This window comes from Poeciliopsis prolifica, unplaced genomic scaffold (assembly GCF_027474105.1).
Source record: "Poeciliopsis prolifica strain line A6 unplaced genomic scaffold, Auburn_PproV2 SCAFFOLD017, whole genome shotgun sequence".
In the NCBI taxonomy this organism is placed as follows: domain Eukaryota; kingdom Metazoa; phylum Chordata; class Actinopteri; order Cyprinodontiformes; family Poeciliidae; genus Poeciliopsis; species Poeciliopsis prolifica.
In genome coordinates this window covers 1,139,375-1,164,217 of record NW_026562392.1, presented here as the reverse complement: position 1 = coordinate 1,164,217, position 24,843 = coordinate 1,139,375, and the positions used below count along the sequence as shown (strand labels likewise).

At 41.7% G+C, this 24,843-nt stretch overlaps 1 protein-coding gene across 1 annotated transcript; it reads left to right on the top strand.

Annotated features, from left to right (window-relative positions):
- The first annotated feature begins 1,944 nt into the window (after positions 1–1,944).
- On the top strand, positions 1,945–11,702 carry pomgnt2 (protein O-linked mannose N-acetylglucosaminyltransferase 2 (beta 1,4-)). The gene is made up of 2 exons (XM_055041809.1): positions 1,945–2,209; positions 9,083–11,702. The coding sequence occupies exon 2, from the start codon at positions 9,172–9,174 to the stop codon at positions 10,978–10,980; it is 1,809 nt and encodes a 602-aa protein (XP_054897784.1). The 5' UTR covers positions 1,945–2,209; positions 9,083–9,171; the 3' UTR covers positions 10,981–11,702.
- Positions 11,703–24,843: the final 13,141 nt, after the last annotated feature.

Sequence of the window (24,843 nt, the reverse complement as noted above, 5' to 3'; positions counted from 1 at the left end):
TCTCATTCAACTTTAGAAAAGTCCTGGAAAGTCAATTTTTCACACCCATAAAGCAAGAATAACCTTATTCAAGAGAATAAAGTTTTATATAAAGGTTATATGATCACATTACCAAGACTTTGCTTGGAAACAGCAGGCATGTTTGTTCCCTGATGCTCTGACAGTGAATCTACAGCTACCAGCTGGAACCTTCCAGCATGAACTTTATATGCTCTTGTCCTGCACAATCTGCAGAAGCTACTCTAACCTTTAACACAGTTCAAAGACAAATGCAGAGACACAAGGAGGCTTTAGTCACAGTTCAAAGCACTGACATGTGTGGGTGTGCATGGGTGTGGGTGTGTATGTGTGTGTCTGAGGTCATCAATGGTGGAGAAAGCTAAGAGAGGAGAGATGGAGAGAGTCGATAAGAGAAAAACCCTGACTTCAAACTTGAACGGATTAACCTCAGAGCTCCCAGTTGTCTCTGAGAAAAAAACCTGCAAGCCGACTTCTTTAGGGCTGTGATGGAGGGAGTTAGAGCAGCGGCGCAGCACGAATGCTACCGCGTCCTGCACAAATGTCATGTCAGCAACGCCTTCTTCAGCAGTTCATCAGATAGCTGACCTCCTTTACACTGTTGCACTGATAATGTGAAAAAGTAAATCACAGGTGAGAAATGAGTGTTTGTCCGGCAGCATCTGAAGGTCATCTCATGCGTGTGGGCACACACTCACACAACTCCTCTGAAACAGCAGGATTTAACCCACAGAAGGAGAGACCTGCCTTCTGTTCCTGTAGCATTTGGTGTGGAATGTGGGAGAGCAGAACTTCCCAATGGCTCCGTTGGAGTTAGTTGTGTGTGAAATATGAGTGACATGGTCAGAAAGCTGGTGTGTATCGACCTGAGAGTTCTTGAGGGGAAACTCATTTCTTACATCCTCAATATGGATGCTTGTGAGAAGTCGTGTCTTGTTTTGGCATCCTTCCTCTCTGTTTCCAAGATATCAAGCAAATCGTCACTCAGCAGTGACCGACTTAATGACAGTGAAACTGCCTTTTTAGCTACATGACCTCCATACATCATGTCTGGTGGTGAAGGCTTAAATGTGTGTGTATGCTCTGTCTTCTCAAACCCCCAGTCAGCCATGGCAGATGGCTGCTCACACTCCACCTGGTTCTGGTTCTGCTGGAGATTTCTTCCTGTTAAAAAGAAAGGTTCCCCTTTCCACTTATGCTACATACATGGACAGTGTGAGGAATTTTTGGATTTCCTTAAGTAACTTTCCAACTATTTGAATTATAATCTGAACTTGGGTGTATTTGTTTAATGAGTAGAGTTGAACTGGAATAATAGAGGACCCTGTATTAGATTTATTTTTGCATATTTTGCATATGGTCGTATGGAGAAACTAAGTTGAATGTGTAAAAATCATTAGTACACAAACAAATAATTGCTTGTTTACTTTAAGCTGCATTTGTAAATAAAACATTTGAAGTAATGCTAAATTCTTTCCCAGTCTTTTTTTTTTTTTTTTACTGCCAACCAGTTTTCACAGTGCATGCCTTAGCAGACAGATACTTATGAAAAATTCATTACAATAAAAAGAGTGCGTACTAGCAGCCAAATCGTTGTCATTATATATTGAAACTAAATTGAATTCAGTAATAATAAATGCCTCATGTTCTAACGCCCAAGCAGAAGGGGGCGCTAAAGCAATAATAACGAGACCCTTATATTTGTATATTTAGTGATTTCTAAGTAGTTTTTATTCAAATTTGTAAATTCAGTAAAGAGGTCACATAATTGTAAATTCTGGCTGCTGTTTCTGACTGACTAATAATTAAAAAGAGGCGAAACTAAATGTTGAAGGCCCACCTTCTCCAGCGGAGCTACTTCCGCTTCCTGCGGAGCTCCGCTAGAGTCTGCAGTCAGACGCCTCTCTCTCTTCCGAGCGGCTCCGCTGCCTGTGTTTATGTCTCTGTCGCCCTCTCTGTGCCCTGACAGCCCGCCCGGCCGGGTCCAAAACCAGACACGGTGAGGTGGGGTGGTTCTCTGTAACGGAACAAGCCGGTGTTTCCTCCGTTTCCACCGGGGTGCTCCTGTGTCCGGATTGGGGCTCCGGACTGGCGAGCTGCTGATGCCTGAATGAGCTAACCTCCGGACTGCCCTCACAGAGCCGCACAGGCAACGCCGTCTCTGGGACCGGGGCTGTTCGTGGGACTGCAAGTAAGAGCTGCAGCAGACACACAGCTGGATGCTTCAGTGTAGCATGTTTAGAACCGGAGCGGGTCCAGCTGCTGGCTGTCATCGTAGTGTCAAATATGAATGAAAAATGCAAGTAAAAGCTGAACACTTTAAATTTACATTGACAGTTATATGCACTTGATTGTTTAGCTTTTTACACTCTGGTCTAAAACACGTTTAAAAATAGTATTGTGTTTAGAAAGAAAATAAACTAAATAAAAAAATAAAACAAATGTTTTTATTTACTGGCACACCGGGACAGTCCCATTAGAGGACCCATGTTTATCTCCCCCTACACACTGTGAGGGGGGATGGGATGTTCAGGCAGGGAAAACCCGGTTTAAAGTTCTCTGCTGGAGACCTGCAGCAAAAAGAGGCGTCTCAGGTTCATCACATCTCCATGACAACCATTAGACTCCTTCTATGTGTCATTTGGTTTTTGTGGTGTGATGCCAGGGATTTTTTCCCCTACCATCACAAACGTAGTCATGTGTAGCTTCTAACCTCAGTCAGAACTGAGACTCAAATTGAGTTCTCTGGTTGCTTCTGGTTGATTATGTAGAAATAAACCTCATCCACATCTTTACCAGAGCTCCCAATAAATGTAGATGGAAAGAAGGAATATATTCTATTTTTTGTGTGCATCGTTTATACACAGCCCTGCAGTTTGCTTTGAGAAGTGACTGAACTTACAACTGAACAATGTTTAATCACAAAAGTCAATCCAGTATCAGTTAACGATCGCAAACGATCCTGGACACCATATTTGGTAGAATATTACAGTATATTTCATTAACATTTCAATTGTGCTTTTAAACTTGGCAGTATACTCTTAGTATCAATAATTAGAAACTAGGTTGAATAAATGTAAAATTCAGTAAGCATAAATTGTGGGATAAATAAGAATTTTAAAATGACAGTTTTATGTAAAATGTACTTTTTTGAGATTTACAATATGCTGTGATGTTAATCCCTTGTCAAAAATACCTGGAGTGTTGCTTTGATTCTTTCATGCATATTTAAGAAATCCTTGAATCTCCATGGGGACCATTCGGCTGTGGAAAACTCACTGGTGATATTTGAGGACCCAGTTTTTCTCCAGAGCTGCAGTTTCTGATTCTGCCTCACAGAGCATCCCTCCTCCATGACTCCTTCACTCAACTCCTTCAGACTAGCCAGCAACAATTAGCAACACCTGTTGGAACGATGCATTAGCTTAGCTCATTATCGAAGACACTTCTGAATGCAACTCTGGTAAAAATATTAAAGGGTCACGAGAGGAGCCATGTTGTGATGACTTATTGATGGCAGAGTTTCAGAAAGAGCAAGAGTTTTATTTTTTAAAGAAACAGAGACCCAATTTCAAGGCATTGAAATATGAAGTCTAATTTATTTTAAATCACATTTCATACATAAAGCATTTTTATAACAACGGAAGTTAACATAATTTCTTTATTGTGCTTTAAAATTATTCTATTTAACTGGAAAATGCATAATACTACCCCTTTAAGACATGGTGGTCTGCTGCAGTCAGGTGGGAGGCGCCAGGAAGGTTCCTCTATAGATGTCTGGCTGATGTTTGCTGCCACCTGGCATTCAGAAATCACCCTTCAACCCGACTGAATATTTACCTCCATGTGACCTGTGGTCAAGGTGCTGCAGGGCCGTTGTGAAGCTCTTTACATGAAGTGTGTTTCAGACATCTCCCTTTCATTATTCCTTTCTTAGAGATGTCAGGAGAACTTGTTTTAGAGTATTCGCCACAGAAACAATTATGTGTGTGCTTTTAAACCCTGCATGTGACCTCCTGGTCACATGACCTGGAGGTCATCTCTGCATCACAGCACAGATGTTCACAAGACATTTTTTCTCATTCTAGGTCTGTTTTGTGGAACTGAAATGCTGTTGTCTCTGTGAACACATGAGGATAATAAGCACCAAAACAAACCATTGTGCCCCTATTGAATTGTACCATTCACTCCTGATTACATGATATATTCTCATTTGTAGTCAATTTGCTATTCATGGGAAATAACCATTTTGCAGTTGCAATGGCAAGGAACTTCACTATTAATTAATTAATCATGTCCATCGTACTAATAAGTATAAAGCATGCTAGGGTCTCTCAGGAACAGTGTCGGTATTTACAAAGCGATCCCAAACTCTGCTCCTTATGGCTGCTTATTTACCAGGATTGATTATTTTTCTCTTGTCATTTCTTATAATAAGACTGAATAATGTGACTGTAGATGAATTTACTGGATAACAGCTGTTCGCAGCCAGATAAGAACACAGCTATTGAGCTCCTGAGCCACCACAAAAACTGGGAGTCCACTCTAGTTTCTAAAACTATCCACCAGTCCCAATTAGTTCTAACTGTTTATAGACTGTTTTCTTATCTAAAATCAGAATAATTGTCTCCATAAACATTTTTGTTACTTCTTTGCTCTGTCAGACGTCTTCTGAGGATGTACCTGTGATTGTAGGAAGATGTGTGTTCTGTGCTCCTGCAAGTTTACACTTCCAATGTTGACGTGTAAATCTCAGATTGCAGCGATATCTTTTTATGCATCAGGAACCTGTCTTTAAACTACAGGTTTCTTTGTTTTCTCAGAACACGCAGGTTCAGTGGTGAGATCCGGTCAAAAAAAAACCTGCTAAAACATCGCCGTTGCTGGCAGGTTGTCAAGTGCTCCCAGGGTTTCAACATTATTAGTGTGAAAAGACCAAATCTTTCATAAAAAGTGTTTGCATTCAGATGACAGTGCAGCTGAACAATAGAATTTAGCCAATTGTTCATGTCAGTGTGGACAACATGTTCTTGAGCTGCTCCATTTCTCTGCTTGCAAGTTATAAATATGGCATCAAGAATGAAATCTATTTCTGGGTTTCACTTGTTTTTCTGTGATAGTTTGACATCCAGACAGCCGTGTCATTGTTGGTGTAAAGAATGATACGGCTGCTCAAACTGAGGTGCATAAAGATGCACTAAATAATCAGAAACAGGAGAGAAACTGGCAGTACCTGTGCTAATACCAGTGTCCTACTAAAGACCAGTGTCTCTCTGTGTGTATGCAGGAGACTTGGACACCATAGTGGAGACGTGTAGTTCTTGTTTTGGTGCTACGTCTCCACATGCTCCTCCTGCTCTCTGCTGGAGTCATGTTCTACAGGGGATTTTGCTGACATTTCATTTTCTCCCTTTTTGTCTCTGTCACTTAAATGTTCAGAAAAAGCCCACAGCAGCCCATGTACTCTGAGAGGAAAGACAACATAAAGCAGTGTGCTATAAATCAAGTACTTACCCTAAGCTTGCAATAGACAAGTTGTCAGATATGTGACGTGTCAAATACAGACCATGGGGGTTTTCTCACACTCAGTGGCTGTTATCAGGCAGCCAGTGATTTTGCCCTGTCTCTTCCTCTGGAGCAAATTGCAAAGCTTTAATAGTCTGTCTGGAAATGAAAAAGAAAGGGATGCAAAGTGAGAGGACACTTGTCTTGGTTTAACCTGGTAACGGCTGCTGGGCCATTAATCCTCCATGATGCCACGCTGAGGTCCCGGCAACTTGATCCAAGCTGACATTCCATGTTGAGGTCTCCAAATAAAAATAACATGAAATAACAACACACTGTCACGGTCAGCAGGTGTCCGGAAGAAAGGGGAACACTTCGGCGAAAAACTCAGCTCCGAGTCGACCGTTGCTTTAAGGACGTTTTGAGCATTTCTGGAACTAATTGAAAAATGGCAGCTATGGGTAAGTGGTGTCGAGGAAAAACAGTTGGGTTGCTCCAAAGGAGGAGGCCTGGAAATCTGGGTGTGACCGTGCACTACTCCCCTCCCAGAACCCTCTGCCACTGCTATCCAGGATTCTGATTAAAATGCATTAGACCCCCCAGGCTACCAAGCACCAACTCTACCAGATCATTACAGCACTTATCATCTCTACAACAAACAGACAACTACACAACAAATTATTGTTCCACACTAACCAAGCAACCATTGTGGATCATTTTGTTCTCCCTCTTTGTACAAGTCGATGTCCCTAGATCCAGGAGGCTGTATGCTTACAGGACATGCTCTGGGATTTATGGATCTATTGGAACTGGATTTGCAACTTGCAGTATTCACCTGAGCAATTTGTAAAGCATGAGGCTCAGTTTCTGTCATGATCCTCATGCAGCCTTTTCAAATCCATTCACTCCTTTACAAATTAGCTCAGCTGTTGGACATCCCCATCATTTTTTTATCTGCATCAGATTCTGCTGAGCAACGATTGTCAGATCAGTGCGACTCTGGAAGTCCTTTTGTTGCTGCATCTCCCAGATTATGTATCATCAATGTATGGCTGAAGTTAATACCTTAAATGTTAGTTTATCGTGATAATTATTAGTTTAAAAATAGTTTTGAATAATTTACTGTTTTACCATTCATTTTTCTATTTTGCTGTGTACAAAAAAAATCCCCATTAGTTGAACTCTAAACATTTGGTCTTGGTCTTGGAGCATCTTTATCTTGGTCTTGGAAATTCTGGTCCTTGAAAGTTTGGACCTTTGTCTTGGTGTTGGAGGTTCTGGGACCTAGACTGAGACCACATCAGTCTAGGTTCTGATCTGTTTTATGCATCAAAGTTAAGATTTATGTTTTTTATTTTTCTCAATATTGTTACTATTTTCTGTTTATATTTCCTATAATCAGGAAATATGCGATCAGTCATTAACTACACTTTTTAGTTAAATATTCAAGATGACCATTGAGATGTGAATTTTTCTGTAGTCTTTCATAAACCCAGCGTTTCATTGCTTCATTCTTACTGTGCCTGTGTTGTGCCTGTGTGTTTCCATTGGGTTTGAACTAAAAAGGTGACCCTGTTGCCAGTGACATTGCAATTGCATGGATGTCAGAAATAGCTCAGAGACTGAATGGAAACAGTAGGGAAGAGACTGCAGCAGCAGAGCGCAGCAGCATGACGGCAACACGGGCAAAATGATTCAGTGCATGTGATAAAGGGGCATTTTGTTCAAAGCTTAGTGAATTAATTAATTAAGATTTCAGTGTTCACATAGACTCTTGCCGAAGATGAGTTTGAACCCCTGCTGAGAGATCAGCTTCTGACAGACACTGCAACATTATTAGTGTGTACTTCCATTTATCCTTATTAGTGATTGAATGATGATGATTGAATGATGAGAATAAACTTGATGTAAGTCTGTTTAGCTAAATAGACTAGCACTTAAAGGGATATTTAGCATGCCAGTTGCTTTGTGTGTGCAGGCAGCTGCTGGCCATTAGCCGTTCCTTTGATTTGACGTCTCTCAATGACTCACTTGTTCTCTCAGTATGCAGATGAGGAGAGCAGAGAGCAATGTTCCTTTCTGTGCCTGCTCGCAGTCTCATTTGTCCTGACATATCAGGGTGGACATAAGGTGAGAAGAATTGGTTTGCAAAAGTAAAGGGATATTGTTTCTAAAGGTGAGAGCGAAGGCCACATGATGGATGTCTGAATCCATTGTATAAAGATTGAATATGGTCTGTGTATTGATTTGTTGGGTTTGCTTCACTAAAATACCCACACTGTATTAGTGTCTTGGCCATTTTTACTCTGAGAATTGATTCAGAATATTTGTTGTTTTTCTTTGGACTAGTATTTACTCTCATTAGCTTACAGACTTATCCATATTCATTCATACCCCAAATTGTAAGTGTGCAAAATGAATTTCCCTCTTATTGAAGTAGCATAATCTCACACACAAAATGGATTAAGAATCAGAGTTGCACAATATCAAGAAATGTTTTTTTTTATTATGTATATTATTGCTTAAACCAGTTTCTCAGTCCTAGTCCTTGTGGCACACTGCCCTGCATGTTTTAGATGTTTCCCAGTTTTAATACGCCTGATTCCTCTGATTACAGTTCAGCAAACACTTGTTAATTGAAATAATCTGGACTGAAGCAAGAAAACAGCGAAAACCTACAGAGCAGCGTGCCGTGAGAACCAGGGTAAAGAAACACTGGCTTAAACCTGATACAGACATGGATGAGATTCATTCCGGTTTCCTCACACTGTCCCTTCTTTTCCAATACACATCACCACCAAACATAATTTCAGAGCCAAATATTATCATTATGCAGAGTGTGAATGCCTGACAGCTGAAGTGTTAATGAAATATAGTATTCTAACAAATATTGTGTCCAAGCAGTCACTTGCAGTTATTTTATTGGCCTTTGCAATTTAGTACATTGTGCAACTGTAATATGAATGCAAATTATGTTTGTTTTTGATACTTACTGACTGGAGGTCAGTTGTTTGTACTCTTTCACATCTAAAGGCAAACTGCAGGGCAGGAAAGAAATATGTATAGCTCTGTTTAGATATGCATAAATGATGTATTCATGCATAACAGTCACAGAAAATGATGGCAGCTCTGATAAAGATGTGGAAACAGCCTCCAGATTAATTCACATTTTATTACAGCAGCAGTATAAGATATGTTAAGTGTATTTATTCAATATTTTCAAAGCTAATCTCATTTTAAGGTAAAAAAAAAAACTGATGATTAGCAGTGACAAAATTATTGGCACTCCTGCTGTTCCACACATTATTAAACCTCTTTACTGTTGAACTGTACCAAGTCTTCTACCAGGTCTATTTCATAGTGTTGTAGCATTCAGTGTTGTAGCATTCACTGTCGCATACCTCTTGAGAGTTTCCATCCTGCAACTTTTTGATGCCATTGTCAGCAAGTTGTTCAGTACGATGACGCTATTGCAAAAAGGAGCTTTTTTTTTTTGCTGTCCTTTAATGGGGATACCAATGAATTTTCATTCATCTCCATATTCTCTTCTCTGTTTCAGGTCATCTCTTGGCAGTTAATGTTTTACCACTTCCCTCTGAGGTTGGAGGCCAGCGGGAGTTGGGCGCCGGGTCCTCAGTGGCTGCAGTGATGCGAGCGTCTGTGGTGGGCTGCAGGATGAGCTTGGGTGCGCTAATTAACGGGTTACTCGTCTCCGTGATTGCAGCCCTGCTTTGGAAGTACTCCAAACTAAGCGATCATGCAGCCTCCCTGGAGGAGGAGTTGCATATGACACAGCAGTCCAAGGAGCTCTCTCAGGCCCGCATTGACTACCATGTTGCCCTGCAATCTCTCCAGGAACATGGCACCCGCATGGTGTGTACTGGCAAGATGCACACCGACCGCATCTGCCGCTTTGACTATTTGTGCTACTCCTCCGAGGCAGAGGAGTTTGTGTTTTTCCATTCCAACTCCTCTGTCATGCTGCCTAATCTTGGATCTAGGCGTTTTCAACCTGCTCTACTAGATTTGTCCTCAGTAGAGGATCACAACACCCAATATTTTAACTTTTTAGAACTCCCAGCTGCCGCTTTAAAGTTCATGCCCAAACCCGTTTTTGTACCAGATGTGACTCTGATCCTCAACAGATTCAATCCGGATAATCTTATGCACATATTCCACGATGATCTCCTCCCAGCTTTCTTTACTATGAAACAGTATTCCGACTTGGACGATGAGGCACGTCTCGTGTTCATGGAAGGCTGGGGTGAAGGGCCACACTTTGACCTCTATCGACTTCTCAGCAGCAAGCAGCCACTTCTTAAAGAGCAGTTGAGGAACTTTGGAAAGCTACTGTGTTTTACTAAATCTTATGTTGGTTTGTCCAAAATGACCACCTGGTACCAGTATGGGTTTGTTCAGCCACAGGGGCCCAAAGCCAACATTTTGGTTTCAGGGAATGAGATCCGACATTTTGCCAAGGCTTTAATGGAGAAAATGAACATAACAAGGCAGGACGAGGCAGAGAAGGATGGAGGAAGCTCAGAGCAAGAGAAGGAGAGAGACAAGAAAGATGAATACATCGCTGTGTTTAGTCGCTCGACAACAAGATTAATTCTGAATGAAGCAGAGCTAATAATGGCCTTAGCCCAGGAGTTCCAGATGAGAGTGGTGACGGTATCCTTGGAGGAGCAGTCTTTTCCTAGTATCATCCAGGTGATTAGCGCTGCTTCCATGTTGGTCAGCATGCATGGAGCTCAGCTCATCACCTCAATGTTCCTCCCCAGAGGTGCAACTGTGGTAGAGTTGTTCCCCTTTGCTGTGAACCCAGAGCAGTATACTCCATATAAAACCCTCGCCACTCTACCAGGCATGGACCTTCACTACATTTTTTGGAGGAATTCTAAGGAGGAAAACACTGTCACCCATCCAGGCAGACCGTGGGAGCAAGGCGGCATTGCCCACTTAGAAAAAGATGAGCAGCAGCGCATCCTGGCAAGTACAGATGTCCCAAGGCACCTGTGCTGTCGCAACCCGGAATGGCTTTTCCGGATCTACCAGGATACTTTGGTAGACATTCCGTCATTCCTTGAGGTCCTCAAAGAAGGCATGAACAGTAAGCCTAGCCCGAAGAAAACAAAACTAGCCAGCACAGTTCACCCTGGCCGGGTCAGAGAAGCCCACTGTCAGACATCAGTACAAACCCCTAATGAGGCCAAACTCACAGTCTCTTGGCAGATCCCGTGGAATCTAAAGTACCTGAAGGTGAGAGAGGTTAAGTACGAGGTATGGATCCAGGAGCAGGGAGAAAACACCTACATGCCTTATATCCTTCCTCAACAGAACTACACTTTCTCTGAGAACATAAAGCCCTTTACTACCTATCTGGTGTGGGTGAGGTGCATCTTTAACAAGAACCTCTTAGGTCCGTTTGCAGACGTTCTAACATGTCGGACCTAATAAACTTAGGGCCACCCTTTCAATTTCTACAACTTCACTGTAAGGAGTTGCTTGATTAGATTTTGATTAGTCTTGGTAAATAAATGGTGTTAAACAGATCTTTGCAGTTCCAGGACAGACAAAGCCGACGTGAAGACTCTCTCCATCTTCACTGGAGGACTCCTCTACTACTGGGTGTTAAAAACTGAGAAGTTTATTTATTATACTTTCAAACTCCATTGATATTACAATAATTTAAATGAGCAGATGTATTTATGAGAAGAATATTATGAGATTTTAGGATTAGTCTATACACTGGATTCTACCTTTTAGAGTATGCAATGTAGCTTCTGTGTTGTAGGTGAGAGATGTTATATAGATAAGTAAGGGTTTTACATTTTCTGACTTGTCCAAAGTGTGTGTGCGAACGGATGATTCCCCAAATTACTCATAATATACACAATCCATCCAAAATCAAACCAACTTGTTCTATATACTTAGTTTATACCTGCAGTGTTTATTTCTAACTTAAATTAACTTTGTTTCATCAGTCAGATGGACTGATGAAACTGATGAAGGACAGTCAGTCCTTTAAAGTATCTGGAAAAAATTTCAGTAACAGATTTTAGCTCATGCCACAAAAATCCTTCTTTCAAACTATGTAAAACACTGCCTATTCTTAGCTTTGTTGAATGTTATAATTTACCTTAATGTGAAAAGTACATACCTCCTTCTCTGCTTCAGTGTTTTTTTGTTTTCTTGTCTCATTTAAATATTTTAAATAATCAAATATTAATATCTGATAAAAATAAAATAAAATTAAAGCTGCAAGCAGCCTCGAACGGCCCTCGCAGCCAAGCGCCGCTCCGGCCTATTGCCACCGCGGGGTACGAGCAACCGCCGCCTCACGCCAGCCACCACAGAAGCTCTCACGCAGTTTTCAGCGCCTCCGCCCGCACCGCGGAAGCTGTTGCTCAGTTTCCATCAACGCTGCGCACGTGCTAAGACAGATGTTGTTGCGCAGTTTCCGCGCCCGTCCTCCAGGCGGTACGCATCTGTGCGTTCGGCGGCTATCCTTCACGATGCAAAAAAATGTGGTATAGATTCATTGGTTTAGCGAGGAAATAGCTGGCGGATTAGTGTAGGGGCGCAGTGGAGCCAAAATACATTTCAAAGCTGTTTTGCTCTTTAGAGGTCAACAAAGTTCATACGTATCCAATTTGGCGCCAGTCCGATGATCCACGTGTCATTTAGAGCCGATCATATGCACATGGCGAAGTAATGCATTTCGTCATTTCTACACCCCAATGCGGTTCGGTCAGCAGCCAGCATTCATAGAGTTCATCATGTTATCGTTTTTAGTCAGTATTCACATGATGAAACCCATATAAATGATAGAATAACAGTAAAATATACAGCAGAAAAAAATATGACTGCCTCTTAAAAGTGGGCGGGACTACAGTGAGGTCATCAAGTGACCATGGAAATGTGTTCAGGGCTGTTCTCTAGAAAGACAGAGGAAGTGTGATGATGCAGCTGTGATCTTGCATTTGGAAGTCATTTAATGTTGATCTTTCATGGTAAATAGTGAAAGTTTTACACTAAGCCACACCCACATGCTTGATGTTAACTACAACTGAGATCTAAATGCAGTGCAACTTTGACGTTATTGTGAATGAGTCAGGAAAATGGTGAAGGTTAAGATGTATCAGTTTAATAAACCGCACTGTTCAGTAATAAACCAAGGGCAATGCACATTAAGAGCATAGTTAACTTTCAGCACATTAGAACAATAGCACAGACTGAATCCCATCCATTAATTAGGTATTAATCACAGGAAGTGCTGCAACTAAATATTACAACCCCATTGGATAGGTAAAAAGATACTTAGCATTTTCTCAGAGCTCTTTCAAACGACATTTTAAACATCTTCTATACATAATAACAAACAACTCTGAATTTATGAAACTGGATGTATCACACACACTATTCAGTTTATTGAATTAGTAAAGCGCTTCGTTAGCATTAAAAACGTTGCAGGCCTCAGGCATTGGGTTAGCATCCTCCTCAGAATAACTGTTCCAAACATGACGGCTTCCAGAACCAGCAGGAAGGAATAAATTACTCACCGCACCGCGAGTTACGACTGTTTAAACGAACAGCAATGGGCTCTTTGCACCTGCCGCGCTGACGTCACAACTGTATACCCGAATGCGGCTCTTTATTCCACTTTCAGAAACTATGACTGCTATAAAAGACAAAGTCGTACTTAAGACACAAATAAAACAATACTATGTACTTTGTTTAAGTTTTCATGGATTTCCAAGCCATCCTCAATTAAGACAGCTTGTAAATATTCGTTGCTACAAGTTAAAGCTACCACTTGAAGCTAACGCCGTACACACCGCTCTAAACACCGTCTTAATGAGCCCTTCACAACAAGCATGCAAAAGTAATAAAATGAAATAACACAGAAATCTTAAGCAACACGGCCATATTTTTCTAAAAGTAACTCTGAATCTGAACAGTCAGCTGAACTAGAACTCCGATACCAGAGTAAGCTCTGTGCTCGTTTTTGTTCTTCTTACTTCAAGCAAAAACTCTGAACTGTAATCTGCCCCCCCCCCCCCTGCCCGCTGCTTTATTGTCGTTAACAATAAACACACGTATATGCTTGAAAATAAGGCACAAACAGTGTCCGTTAGAATGGCTGAGAAATCTTTAGATAATTAAATAGCAGATTTTTACAAGAAAAATGTCCGAAAATAATCCCTGCTAGCACAAGCTAGCAGGCTTGTGCTAGCAGTTTTAAAGAAAATAAAACTCACCTTCATATCTGTGAATGTATAACGAGGCAAACATCTTAAAACCTTTCTTTGCCTTACTTGTTGGGGTTTCGGATCGATGTACATTATTAATTGTTACCTTGGAAAAACATTTCACCATTTTTTCCGAACGTGTAAGCTGAGGTGCAAATAGCCCATTAAACTTCTCCAACCGGTCCAACAGAGCCTTCTTGCTCCAAAGCGTGGTTCGTATTTGCAACTCCAAAATCGAAGCAAAATGTTGAGCGTAGTCCAGTTCTGTGGCTCCAAAAAGCAAGCAAAATGTTCAGGAAAACTTTGCAGCTCCAGCTCTCTCCAGCTGACTGTTATTACGTAGCGTCAATCTGTTTTCTCATTGATGGAGTACCACTGCCTCCTGCTGGGGCAATACTGGTATTGCACCAGCAGTACCAGTATTTCTCCACAAGGTGCCAGTAGTACTCCATCAACACTGACCCCAGTGTGTTCTTACTTCGCTGTGTCATAAGTTTTTGCTGAATGACTTTGTATTATTTCTAGCAAAAATGAATGAATGTTTGTACTTTAACCCACAAAATAAACTTATATATATATAAAAAGTTATAATAATGTATATTTAAATAATTAATAACAACATAACCTATGGGCTGCTGTTTTCTAGGGGGCGCTATAGAGAATTAGGCCACGCCCTACAAATATTGTGATGGATTCCAGTCGGGAGTGGATAAATATTCATCTTGTGAGTTTGCAGCAGCTGAGCCCAAAAATGTGGTATTGAGAGCCAAACGTATGGCGATGGCGTTACAGGTAACTTCGCCACGCCGCCATGCCCACCTGCTCCATCGAAGCTGGTCGGGGTTGGAATCCTCAATACACCAACATGTCTTCGGTGTCTGGGCACAGTTTTCATGTTGATGAGGTCAAAGGGGTCGGATAGCGAACGTTCACAGTAAAACATTACACTTCCTGTTCTCAGGGGGCGTGGCCTAAGTGATGTCATCATTCGACCATAGGGTATTGTAGTAGACCCGATGATGATCAACAACAGTAATTTTGGTACCTGTGTGAGTTTCTGTGTAGGAGATATAACAGTTATTTTTTTACGGCGAGTAGGTGAACTTTGACCCCTGCTAACCCCCCTTCAGCATACTCAAAAACTCACCGTTTAGATAACTTTAGATGAGACATGCCTTATGAACAGACTGACCGAGTTTGAAGCCGATCAATCAAAATCCCTAGGAGGAGATAGATCAAATATGAAGGCTGTAAACGGCAAAAATGGGGTCAAAAACCGAACTTGAATCCAAAATGGCCGACTTCCTGTGGGGTTTAGACCATGGCTCCAAGAGACTTTTTTGTACGTCCTGACAAGGTACACATGTGTACAAAGTTTCGTATTTGTAGGTTAAAGCATGGCTTGGGGCTGATCATTTAAAGTTTTCTAGGGGGCGCTATAGAGAAATTAGGCTACGGCCACCAAATATTGTGATGGATTCCTGTTGGGGAGGGGATGAGGGTCCATCCTTATGAGTTTGCAGCAGCTGGGCCCGAAAATGTGGAATTGAGAGCCAAACGTATGGCGATGGCGTTACAGGTCACATCGCCACGCCACCATGCCCACCTGCTCTATCGTAGCTGGTCGGGGTTGGAATCCTCAATACACCAACATGTTTTCTGTGTCTGGGCACAGTTTCATGTTGATGAGGTCAAAGGGGTCAGATAGCGACAGTTCACAGTAAAACATTACACTTCCTGTTCTCAGGGGGCGTGGCCTAAGTGATGTCATCATTCGACCATAGGGTATTGTAGGACACCCGATGATGATCAATCACAGCAACTTTGATGCTTCTGTGAGTTTCTGTGTAGGAGATATAGCAGTTTATTTATTTATGGTGAGTAGGTGAACTTTGACCCCTGCTAACCCCCCTTCAGCATACTCAAAAACTCACCGTTTAGATAACTTTAGATGGGACATGCCTTATGAACAGACTGACCAAGTTTGACGTCGATCAATCAAAATCCGTAGGAGGAGATAGATCAAATACAAAGGCTGTAAAAGGCAAAAATCGGCAAAAATGGGGTCAAAATGGGAACTTCAATCAAAAATGGTTGACTTCCTGTGATACTTGCACTATGACATTAATTATAAATTTTGAGCGTCTTGGGGAGCTCTACAAGTGTACCAAATTTCATGTCTCTACGATAAAGTAAGTGAATAGCAGAGGGTAAAAAAGGGTGTTTTTCCAATTTCTAGGTGGCGCCGTAGAGACATTTCTGTTGCAATTTTTGCGACGACTTTAAAATACGTAAATTTTAAACAGGCTTAAGGCCTCCGCCAAGTTTGTGAGTTTTTGAATATGATAAAGCCCCCAAAAAGCCAATTCATTTGGGTGGAAGAATAATAATAATAATAATTAAAGCTGCAAGCAGCCTCGAGCGGCCCTCGCAGCCAAGCGCCGCTCCGGCCTATTGCCACCGCAGGGTACTAGCAACCGCCGCCTCACGCCAGCCACCACAGATACTCTCAGCAGTTTTCAGCACCTCCGCCCACACCGCGGAAACTGTTGCTTCGTTTCCATCAACGCTCCCCACGTTCTAACACAGAAGTTGTTGCGCGGTTTCCGCGCCCGTCCACCAGGCGGTACGCATTGATGCGTTCGGCGGCACTTCCTGACCACGCACAAAAAATGTGGTGCAGATCCGTTGATATAGCGAGGAGATATAGCTGGTGTATTAATGTAGTTGGCGCAGTGGAGTCAAAATACATTTCAATTTGTTGGGGTGTTTAGAGGTCAACAAAGGTCATACATATCCAATTTGGCGCCAGTCGGATGATCAACGTATCATTTAGAGCCTATCATATGCACATGGTGAAGAACTGCAGTTCGCCATTTCTACACCCCAATGCGGTTTGGTCAGCAGCCAGCATTCACAGAGTTCATCATCTTGTCGTTTTAAGTCAGTATTCACATGATGAAACCCATATATATGATAGAATAACAGTAAAACTCACAGGAGAAAAAACTGGTGATTGCCTTTGAAAAGTGGGCGGGGCTAGGGTGATTTCATCAAGTGACCATGGAAATGTGTTCAGGATTGTTCTATAGAGAAACACAGGAAGTGTGATGCAGCTGTGATCTTGCATTTGGAAGTTTTTTAATGTTTATGTTTCATGGCAAATAGTGAAAGTTTTACACTAAGCCACACCCACATGCTTTGATGTTAACTGCAACTGAGATCTAAATGCAGTGCAACTTTAACATTTTCCTAAAATGAGTCAGGGAAAATGGTAAAGGTTAAGATGTATCAGTTTAATAAACCCTTCTGATCAGTAATAAACCAAGGGCAATGCACATTCAGAGAGCACAGTTAACTTTCAGTACATTAGAACAAAAGCACAGGTTTAATCTCTCTCAATAATTAGGTATTAATCACAGCAAGTGGTCCAAGTAAATATTACAACCCCAATGTATCAGTCTTAAGAACTCAGAACGTTGTAAGATTGTCGCTCCCAACAATCGTAACCGATCATCCTGTAGTGTGTGGTGTGTTACGACTGATCGGGTCCAGTCGGTGGAACGTCGGGACCGCTTTGATCTAAATCGGGGATATTGACTGTCTTTAATCATCTTTGCTCATTCATCCAATCTCTGTGGTGTTCCTCCGACTTTTTTTTTTATCTTTTAATGAAAGATAATTATAAAATTATTGCACAGAGTACATCTGGTTGAGAAGCACATTCCAATCTTTGGTTGAAATGGCGCATTTGATTTTATTCTGCAGTCATAATACAATTTTAAACAATATAATAAGTTTCAATGAAAGGAGCTGGAATAGGCTACGTTAAGCTTTCGCGGTCAGTTGGGGAGAAAGGATAACTCCCATTTGATTTTCTAAAAACATTGAAAACAGTATTTTTTATGAAAAAAAAAAACTCACCTCCATGTTGCGATGCAACAAATATAATCCTTGCTTACGATATCTCCAGTTCTTAATCCAAGGCTTTGATTTTTGGTTACGTCTTTTTTGGGTTAAAATAAGTCCGCAAACTAAAGTTACCACTTCAACGTCGTTGTCCATGTTTGTTTGTTTACTCCAAATTCAGCTGTGGTAGTGCAGAATTTTAATTTGAAGGTATTTCGTAGCTGGTATTAGAATGTGTTCGAGTGAAACCTCACACTCTTAGAACGAACCCGTTACACCTACTATATTAAATAGGCTAGTGTGTGTTCTCTCACGTTTTCAGAATTGGCCGACTTTTCTAAAATCGTGTAGTGTGAACTGAGCTTCACTCACCGCATCTCCAGTTTACCACTTTTAAGACGAACGGCAATAAAACTCCTCTCCAACAGACAGTTCCGGCTCATGAGCGTCGGGTCTGCAGCTCCAAAACCGAAGCAAACGTTAGCGTGGTCCGGTTCTGTGGCTCCATAAACCAGGCATAATGTTCAGGAAAACTTAGCTGCTCCAACAGTTTAGCAAAAAAAATGTACAGTCCACAGCGTAATGTGCCGAACCTCAACCATGTACGGTCTCCTGCCGACTGCCAGTACGTACAGTAAGTATTAGCACAGCACAGTACGTGCAGTCCTTCTCAACCAATCAAATTGCTTAAATTTGTTTTTGCCCTTGACTGGCCATTAAGGCAGAGACGAGGGAAATGATGCATTTACTTGCGGTAGGAAATAACAGTCATTAACAAAACGCTACATTTACTCCGTGTTTTAAGCCAACAAAAATTATCTTAGGGCTTACATATAACATTTCAGGTTAAATGTAATCGCTGTCCTTTTGGAAATCTCACGGCAGACGCGCTGGAAACGTTTTCACGGCCGTCCGAAGAAAACCGAACTTGATTTGTTTTCTCATTGATGGAGTACCAGTGACTCCTGCTGGCGCAATAATGGTATTGCGCCAGCAGTACCAGTATTGCGCCACCAGGGGCCAGTCGTACTCCATCAACACTGACCAGAATGTGTTACTCAGCGGAGTAACACAATAAAGGTAACACAATAAAGGTTTTGCTGAATGACGATGTTTGTATTATTTCTAGCCAAAATTAATGAATGTTTGTACTCTAACCCACAAAACAAAATTATTAAAAAAAATAAAACTTTAAAAATAAAATTGAGAGCCAAACGTATGGCAATGGCGTTACAGGTCACTTCGCCACGCCGCCACGCCCACCTGCTCCATCGAAGCTGGTCGGGGTTGGAATCCTCAATACACCAACATGTCTTCTGTGTCTGGGCACAGTTTTCATGTTGATGAGGTCAAAGGGGTCAGATAGCGACCATTGACAGTAAAACATGACACTTCCTGTTCTCAGGGGGCGTGGCCTAAGTGATGTCATCATTCGACCATAGGGTATTGTAGTAGACCCGATGATGATCAACAACAGTAATTTTGGTACCTGTGTGAGTTTCTGTGTAGGAGATATAACAGTTATTTTTTTACGGCGAGTAGGTGAACTTTGACCCCTGCTAACCCCCTTCAGCATACTCAAAAACTCACCGTTTAGATAACTTTAGATGAGACATGCCTTATGAACAGACTGACCGAGTTTGAAGCCGATCAATCAAAATCCCTAGGAGGAGATAGATCAAATATGAAGGCTGTAAACGGCAAAAATGGGGTCAAAAACCGAACTTGAATCCAAAATGGCCGACTTCCTGTGGGGTTTAGACCATGGCTCCAAGAGACTTTTTTGTACGTCCTGACAAGGTACACATGTGTACAAAGTTTCGTATTTGTAGGTTAAAGCATGGCTTGGGGCTGATCATTTAAAGTTTTCTAGGGGGCGCTATAGAGAAATTAGGCTACGCCCACCAAATATTGTGATGGATTCCTGTTGGGGAGTGGATGAGGGTCCATCCTTATGAGTTTGCAGCAGCTGGGCCCGAAAATGTGGAATTGAGAGCCAAACGTATGGCGATGGCGTTACAGGTCACATCGCCACGCCACCATGCCCACCTGCTCTATCGTAGCTGGTCGGGGTTGGAATCCTCAATACACCAACATGTTTTCTGTGTCTGGGCACAGTTTCATGTTGATGAGGTCAAAGGGGTCAGATAGCGACAGTTCACAGTAAAACATTACACTTCCTGTTCTCAGGGGGCGTGGCCTAAGTGATGTCATCATTCGACCATAGGGTATTGTAGGACACCCGATGATGATCAATCACAGCAACTTTGATGCTTCTGTGAGTTTCTGTGTAGGAGATATAGCAGTTTATTTATTTATGGTGAGTAGGTGAACTTTGACCCCTGCTAACCCCCCTTCAGCATACACAAAAACTCACCGTTTAGATAACTTTATGGGACATGCCTTATGAACAGACTGACCAAGTTTTGACGTCGATCAATCAAAATCCGTAGGAGGAGATAGATCAAATACAAAGGCTGTAAAAGGCAAAAATCGGCAAAAATGGGTCAAAATGGGAACTTCAATCAAAAATGGTTGACTTCCTGTGATACTTGCACTATGACATTAATTATAAATTTTGAGCGTCTTGGGAGCTCTACAAGTGTACCAAATTTCATGTCTCTACGATAAAGTAAGTGAATAGCAGAGGGTAAAAAAGGGTGTTTTTCCAATTTCTAGGTGGCGCCGTAGAGACATTTCTGTTGCAATTTTTGCGACGACTTTAAAATACGTAAATTTTAAACAGGCTTAAGGCCTCCGCCAAGTTTGGTGAGTTTTTGAATATGATAAAGCCCCCAAAAAGCCAATTCATTTGGGTGGAATAATAATAATAATAATAATTAAAGCTGCAAGCAGCCTCGAACGGCCCTCGCAGCCAAGCGCCGCTCAGGCCTATTGCCACCGCGGGGTACTAGCAACCGTCGCCTCACGTCAGCCACCACAAGCTCTGACGCAGTTTTCAGCTCCTCCGCCCGCACAGCGGAAGCTGTTGCTCAGTTTCCATCAACGCTGGCCACGTGCTAACACAGAAGTTGTTGCGCAGTTTCCACGCCCGTCCACCAGGCGGTACGCACTGATGCGTTTGGAGGCGCTCCTTGACGATGCAAAAAATGTGGTGCAGATTCATTGGTTTAGCGAGGAAATATAGCTGGCGGATTAATGTAGGACGCGCAGTGGAGCCAAAATATATTTCAATGCTGTTGTTCTCTTTAGAGGTCAACAAAGGTCATACGTATCCAATTTGGCGTCAGTCGGAAGATCCACGTGTAATTTACAGCCAATCATATGCACATGGCGAAGTACTACAGTTCGTCATTTTTCATCATTTTCAGCTGTGTTTCTAAAGCACTCTATTTCATTGTTGGAGTAATTCTTACTCAGAGTGGCGAATTACTGAAATGGTTTGTAAGAAGTAAGAAAACGCTACATTTACTGCATGATTTAATTCAACAAAAATTATCTGAGACATTTCTATCCTTTTAGAAATTTCATGGCAACGCTCTCACAAAGTTTTCGCGCCCATCCGCCCATGGATCTGTTTATCATCGGTGGAGGAACACTGACACCTACTGGCGAAATACTGATATTGTTCTTCATCCTGTTTATCTGCTGTTTCATTTGTGGAGCAATACTGACCCCAAGTGGCGAATTACTGAAATGGTTTATAAACACCAAAAATAGGATCAAAATCTGAACTTCAATCTAAAATGGCCGACTTCCTCTGGGGTTTAGACCATGGCTCCAAGAGACTTTTTTGTAAGTCCTGACATGATACACACGTGCACAAAGTTTCGTAATTGTAGGCTAAAGCATGGCTTGGGGCTGATAATTAAAAATTTTCTAGGGGCGCTATAGAGAAATTAGGGCACACCCTACAAATATTGTGATGGATTCCTGTCGGGGAGTGGATGAAGATCCATCCTTGTGAGTTTGGAGCAGCTGCGCCCAAAAATGTGGAATTGAGAGCCAACGTATGGCGATGGCGTTACAGGTCACTTCGCCACGCCGCCACGCCCAGCTGCTCCATCGAAGCTGGTCGGGGTTGGAATCCTCAACACACCAACATGTCTTCTGTGTCTGGGCACAGTTTCATGTTGATGAGGTCAAAGGGGTCAGATAGCGACCGTTCAGAGTAAAACATGACACTTCCTTTTCTCAGGGGGCGTGGCCTAAGTGATGTCATCATTCGACCATAGGGTATTGTAGGACACCCGATGATGATCAATCACAGTAACTTTGGTGCCTCTGTGAGTTTCTGTGTAGGAAATATAGCAGTTTATGTTTTTATGGCGTGTAGGTGAACTTTGACCCCTGCTAACCCCCTTTCAGCATTCTCAAAAACTCACCGTTTTGATAACTTCAGATGGGACATGCCTTATTAACGGACTGACAGAGTTTGAAGACGATCAATCAAAATCCCTAGGAGGAGTTCGATCAAATACGGAGGCTGTAAACGGCAAAAATGGTGTCAAAATCTGAACTTCAATCTAAAATGGCCGACTTCCTGTGGGTTTAGACCATGGCTCCAAGAGACTTTTTTGTAAGTCCTGACAAGGTATACATGTGTACAACGTTTCGTAATTGTAGGTTAAAGCATGGCTTGGGGCTGATCATTTAAAAATTTCTAGGGGGCGCTATAGAGAAATTAGGCCACGCCCCACAAATATTGTGATGGATTCCTGTCGGGGAGTTGATGGCGATCCATCCTTGTGAGTTCGGAGCAGCTGGGCCCGAAAATGTGGAATTGAGAGCCAAACGTATGGCGATGGCGTTAGAGGTCACTTCGCCACGCCGCCACCCAGCTGCTCCATCGAAGCTGGTCGGGGTTGGAATCCTCAACACACCAACATGTCTTCTGTGTCTGGGCACAGTTTCATGTTGATGAGGTCAAAGGGGTCAGATAGCGAACCGTGACAGTAAAACATGACCTTCCTCATGGGGCGTGGCCTAAGTGATGTCATCATTAGACCATAGGGTATTGTAGGAGACCCGATAATGATCAATCACAGAAACTTTGGTGCCTCTGTGAGTTTCTGTGTAGGAGATATAGCAGTTTATTTTTTTATGGCGAGTAGGTGAACTTTGACCCCTGCTAACCCCCCTTCAGCATACTCAAAAACTCACCGTTTTGATAACTTTAGATGGGACATGCCTTATGAACAGACTGACCGAGTTTGAAGCCGATCAATCGAAATCCCTAGGAGGAGTTCGATCAAATACGAAGGCTGTAAACGGCAAAAATGGCCCCAAAATTGGCCCTTCAATCCAAAATGGCTGACTTCCTGTGATACTTGCACTATGACATTAATTGTAAATTTTGAGCATCTTGGGGAGCTCTACAAGTGTACCAAATTTCATGTCTCTAGGATAAAGTAAGTGAATAGCAAAGGGTCCTTTGAAAATTTGTAGGTGGCGCTATTGAGCCATTTTTTATAGGATTTTTGCAATGACCTTAAAATACAAAATTTTGAACCTCCCTTTACGCGTCCGCCAAGTTTGGTGAGTTTTTGAAAATGATAAAGCCCCCAAAAAGGCCCCTCTTTAGGGGGCAGAATAATAATAGAAACAGTAGGAAAACAATAGGCCTTCGCAGCGCTTAGCTGCTCGGGCCTAATAAACAATAGGAAAACAATAGGCCTTCGCAGCGCTTAGCTGCTCGGGCCTAATAAACAATAGGAAAACAATAGGCCTTCGCAGCGCTTAGCTGCTCGGGCCTAATAACCAGAGTGAAAACAAAAAAGACAGTTTGCAAGTAATGGTTTCAAAACTTATCCAAACCAACTATTTACCTACCAAACCTAATGACTGTTTCCTCCATCCTTCCCAACAACTGACATGGTGATAACTGGTAAAGAATCTTTTCATAGACTTTAACTTGGTCAGTCCAAAAAGCCTTTTTAAAAGCATCAAGAAATTGATTTGCTGGTGTGTTTTGGATCCTAGTTCTGCAGTTTGTGATTAAGTTCAGTATCACACTGATTACTAGACCATGCAGCATTTTCCCTACCATTATCCAAGGGAGGCGCCCCGTCAACATGATGGAAGATCGACATAGGTGTTTACAGTTGGGTCAGATCACATCGTGACATATTTCTGATCCTACATGGTCAGTCTGCTTCTTTCAACACTAAACTCTCAAATTAGGTTTATAGTTAATCGATGGATGGACATTGTTACTACTAACCATCGACAGTTTTTCCCTCGACTGTGACAGTAGTCTTTGAAATGACAGTTATTGAAAAAGATGCAGTAGATAAAGACTGAAAGATAGAAAGAGACTGATAGAAAAAGTTATGCACATATATATATGTACTGTATATTTAAATCAGTACATATAAGATGAATTAATGATATATTATCGGTTTTTCCCCAATGTTTTATTGAATATGTAGGCATATTCAAGACATAACTTCAATAACTGTTGAATATATTTTGTTTGTATTAATTCTCAATTGTTCTACAGAGTGATTATTAAAAGAAAGTAGGGGCAAATACCGTTCACAGCAATGTACACTTTAAATATCGAACCCTAAACTACTTTTTTTTCTTTATTTGATGCTAATCACAAATAATAGTCAATCAGAAAAATCATATTACTTATGGGCACAAAAACTACTTCAATCAGTCAGTTTCACAAAATCAAATGCTTGTTTGCAGCCGTCTTGTAGGCACATAAATCCTGATGGCTGGCAATTATCCAAGACATTTAATGGCAGTTTTTTAACCACACATCACTCATAAGAATCCCAAATAACTAAAGCGTTTCAATTTTAATGAAGTTTTTTGTGCAGTATTATTTCACCTGGCAATATTTAGTATTAAACCATGCTTTCCTCGACTCCAGTCTGTGCACCATTTTCATCGTAATAAAACGTACCAGCCTGGCAGATTCCCCTGTCAACTTAATGGTTGCCTGTCAAATGTTATCATTTGCAGATAAATTGCAGTGCTACGCTTCTCCTTTATGTCATTGAATTAAAGTGTTTAGTAGACGAGGTTTAGCAAGATGGAAATACAAGATAGACAAACACTACCACCAACATAAGTTCCTTGTTTAAGAGATTATCTGAAGACTTTGCAGCAAACGCAGGTTGTGGTGGTTTAGATGTGTGTGTCTGTGCTATCGGTTAGTTTTCATCCTGTAGATGTGATGAGT

What these genes read in the sequence shown, in the direction of transcription:
- pomgnt2 (XM_055041809.1), top strand. Translation starts at nt 9,172, where the DNA reads ATGCGAGCGTCTGTGGTGGGCTGCAGGATGAGCTTGGGTGCGCTAATT.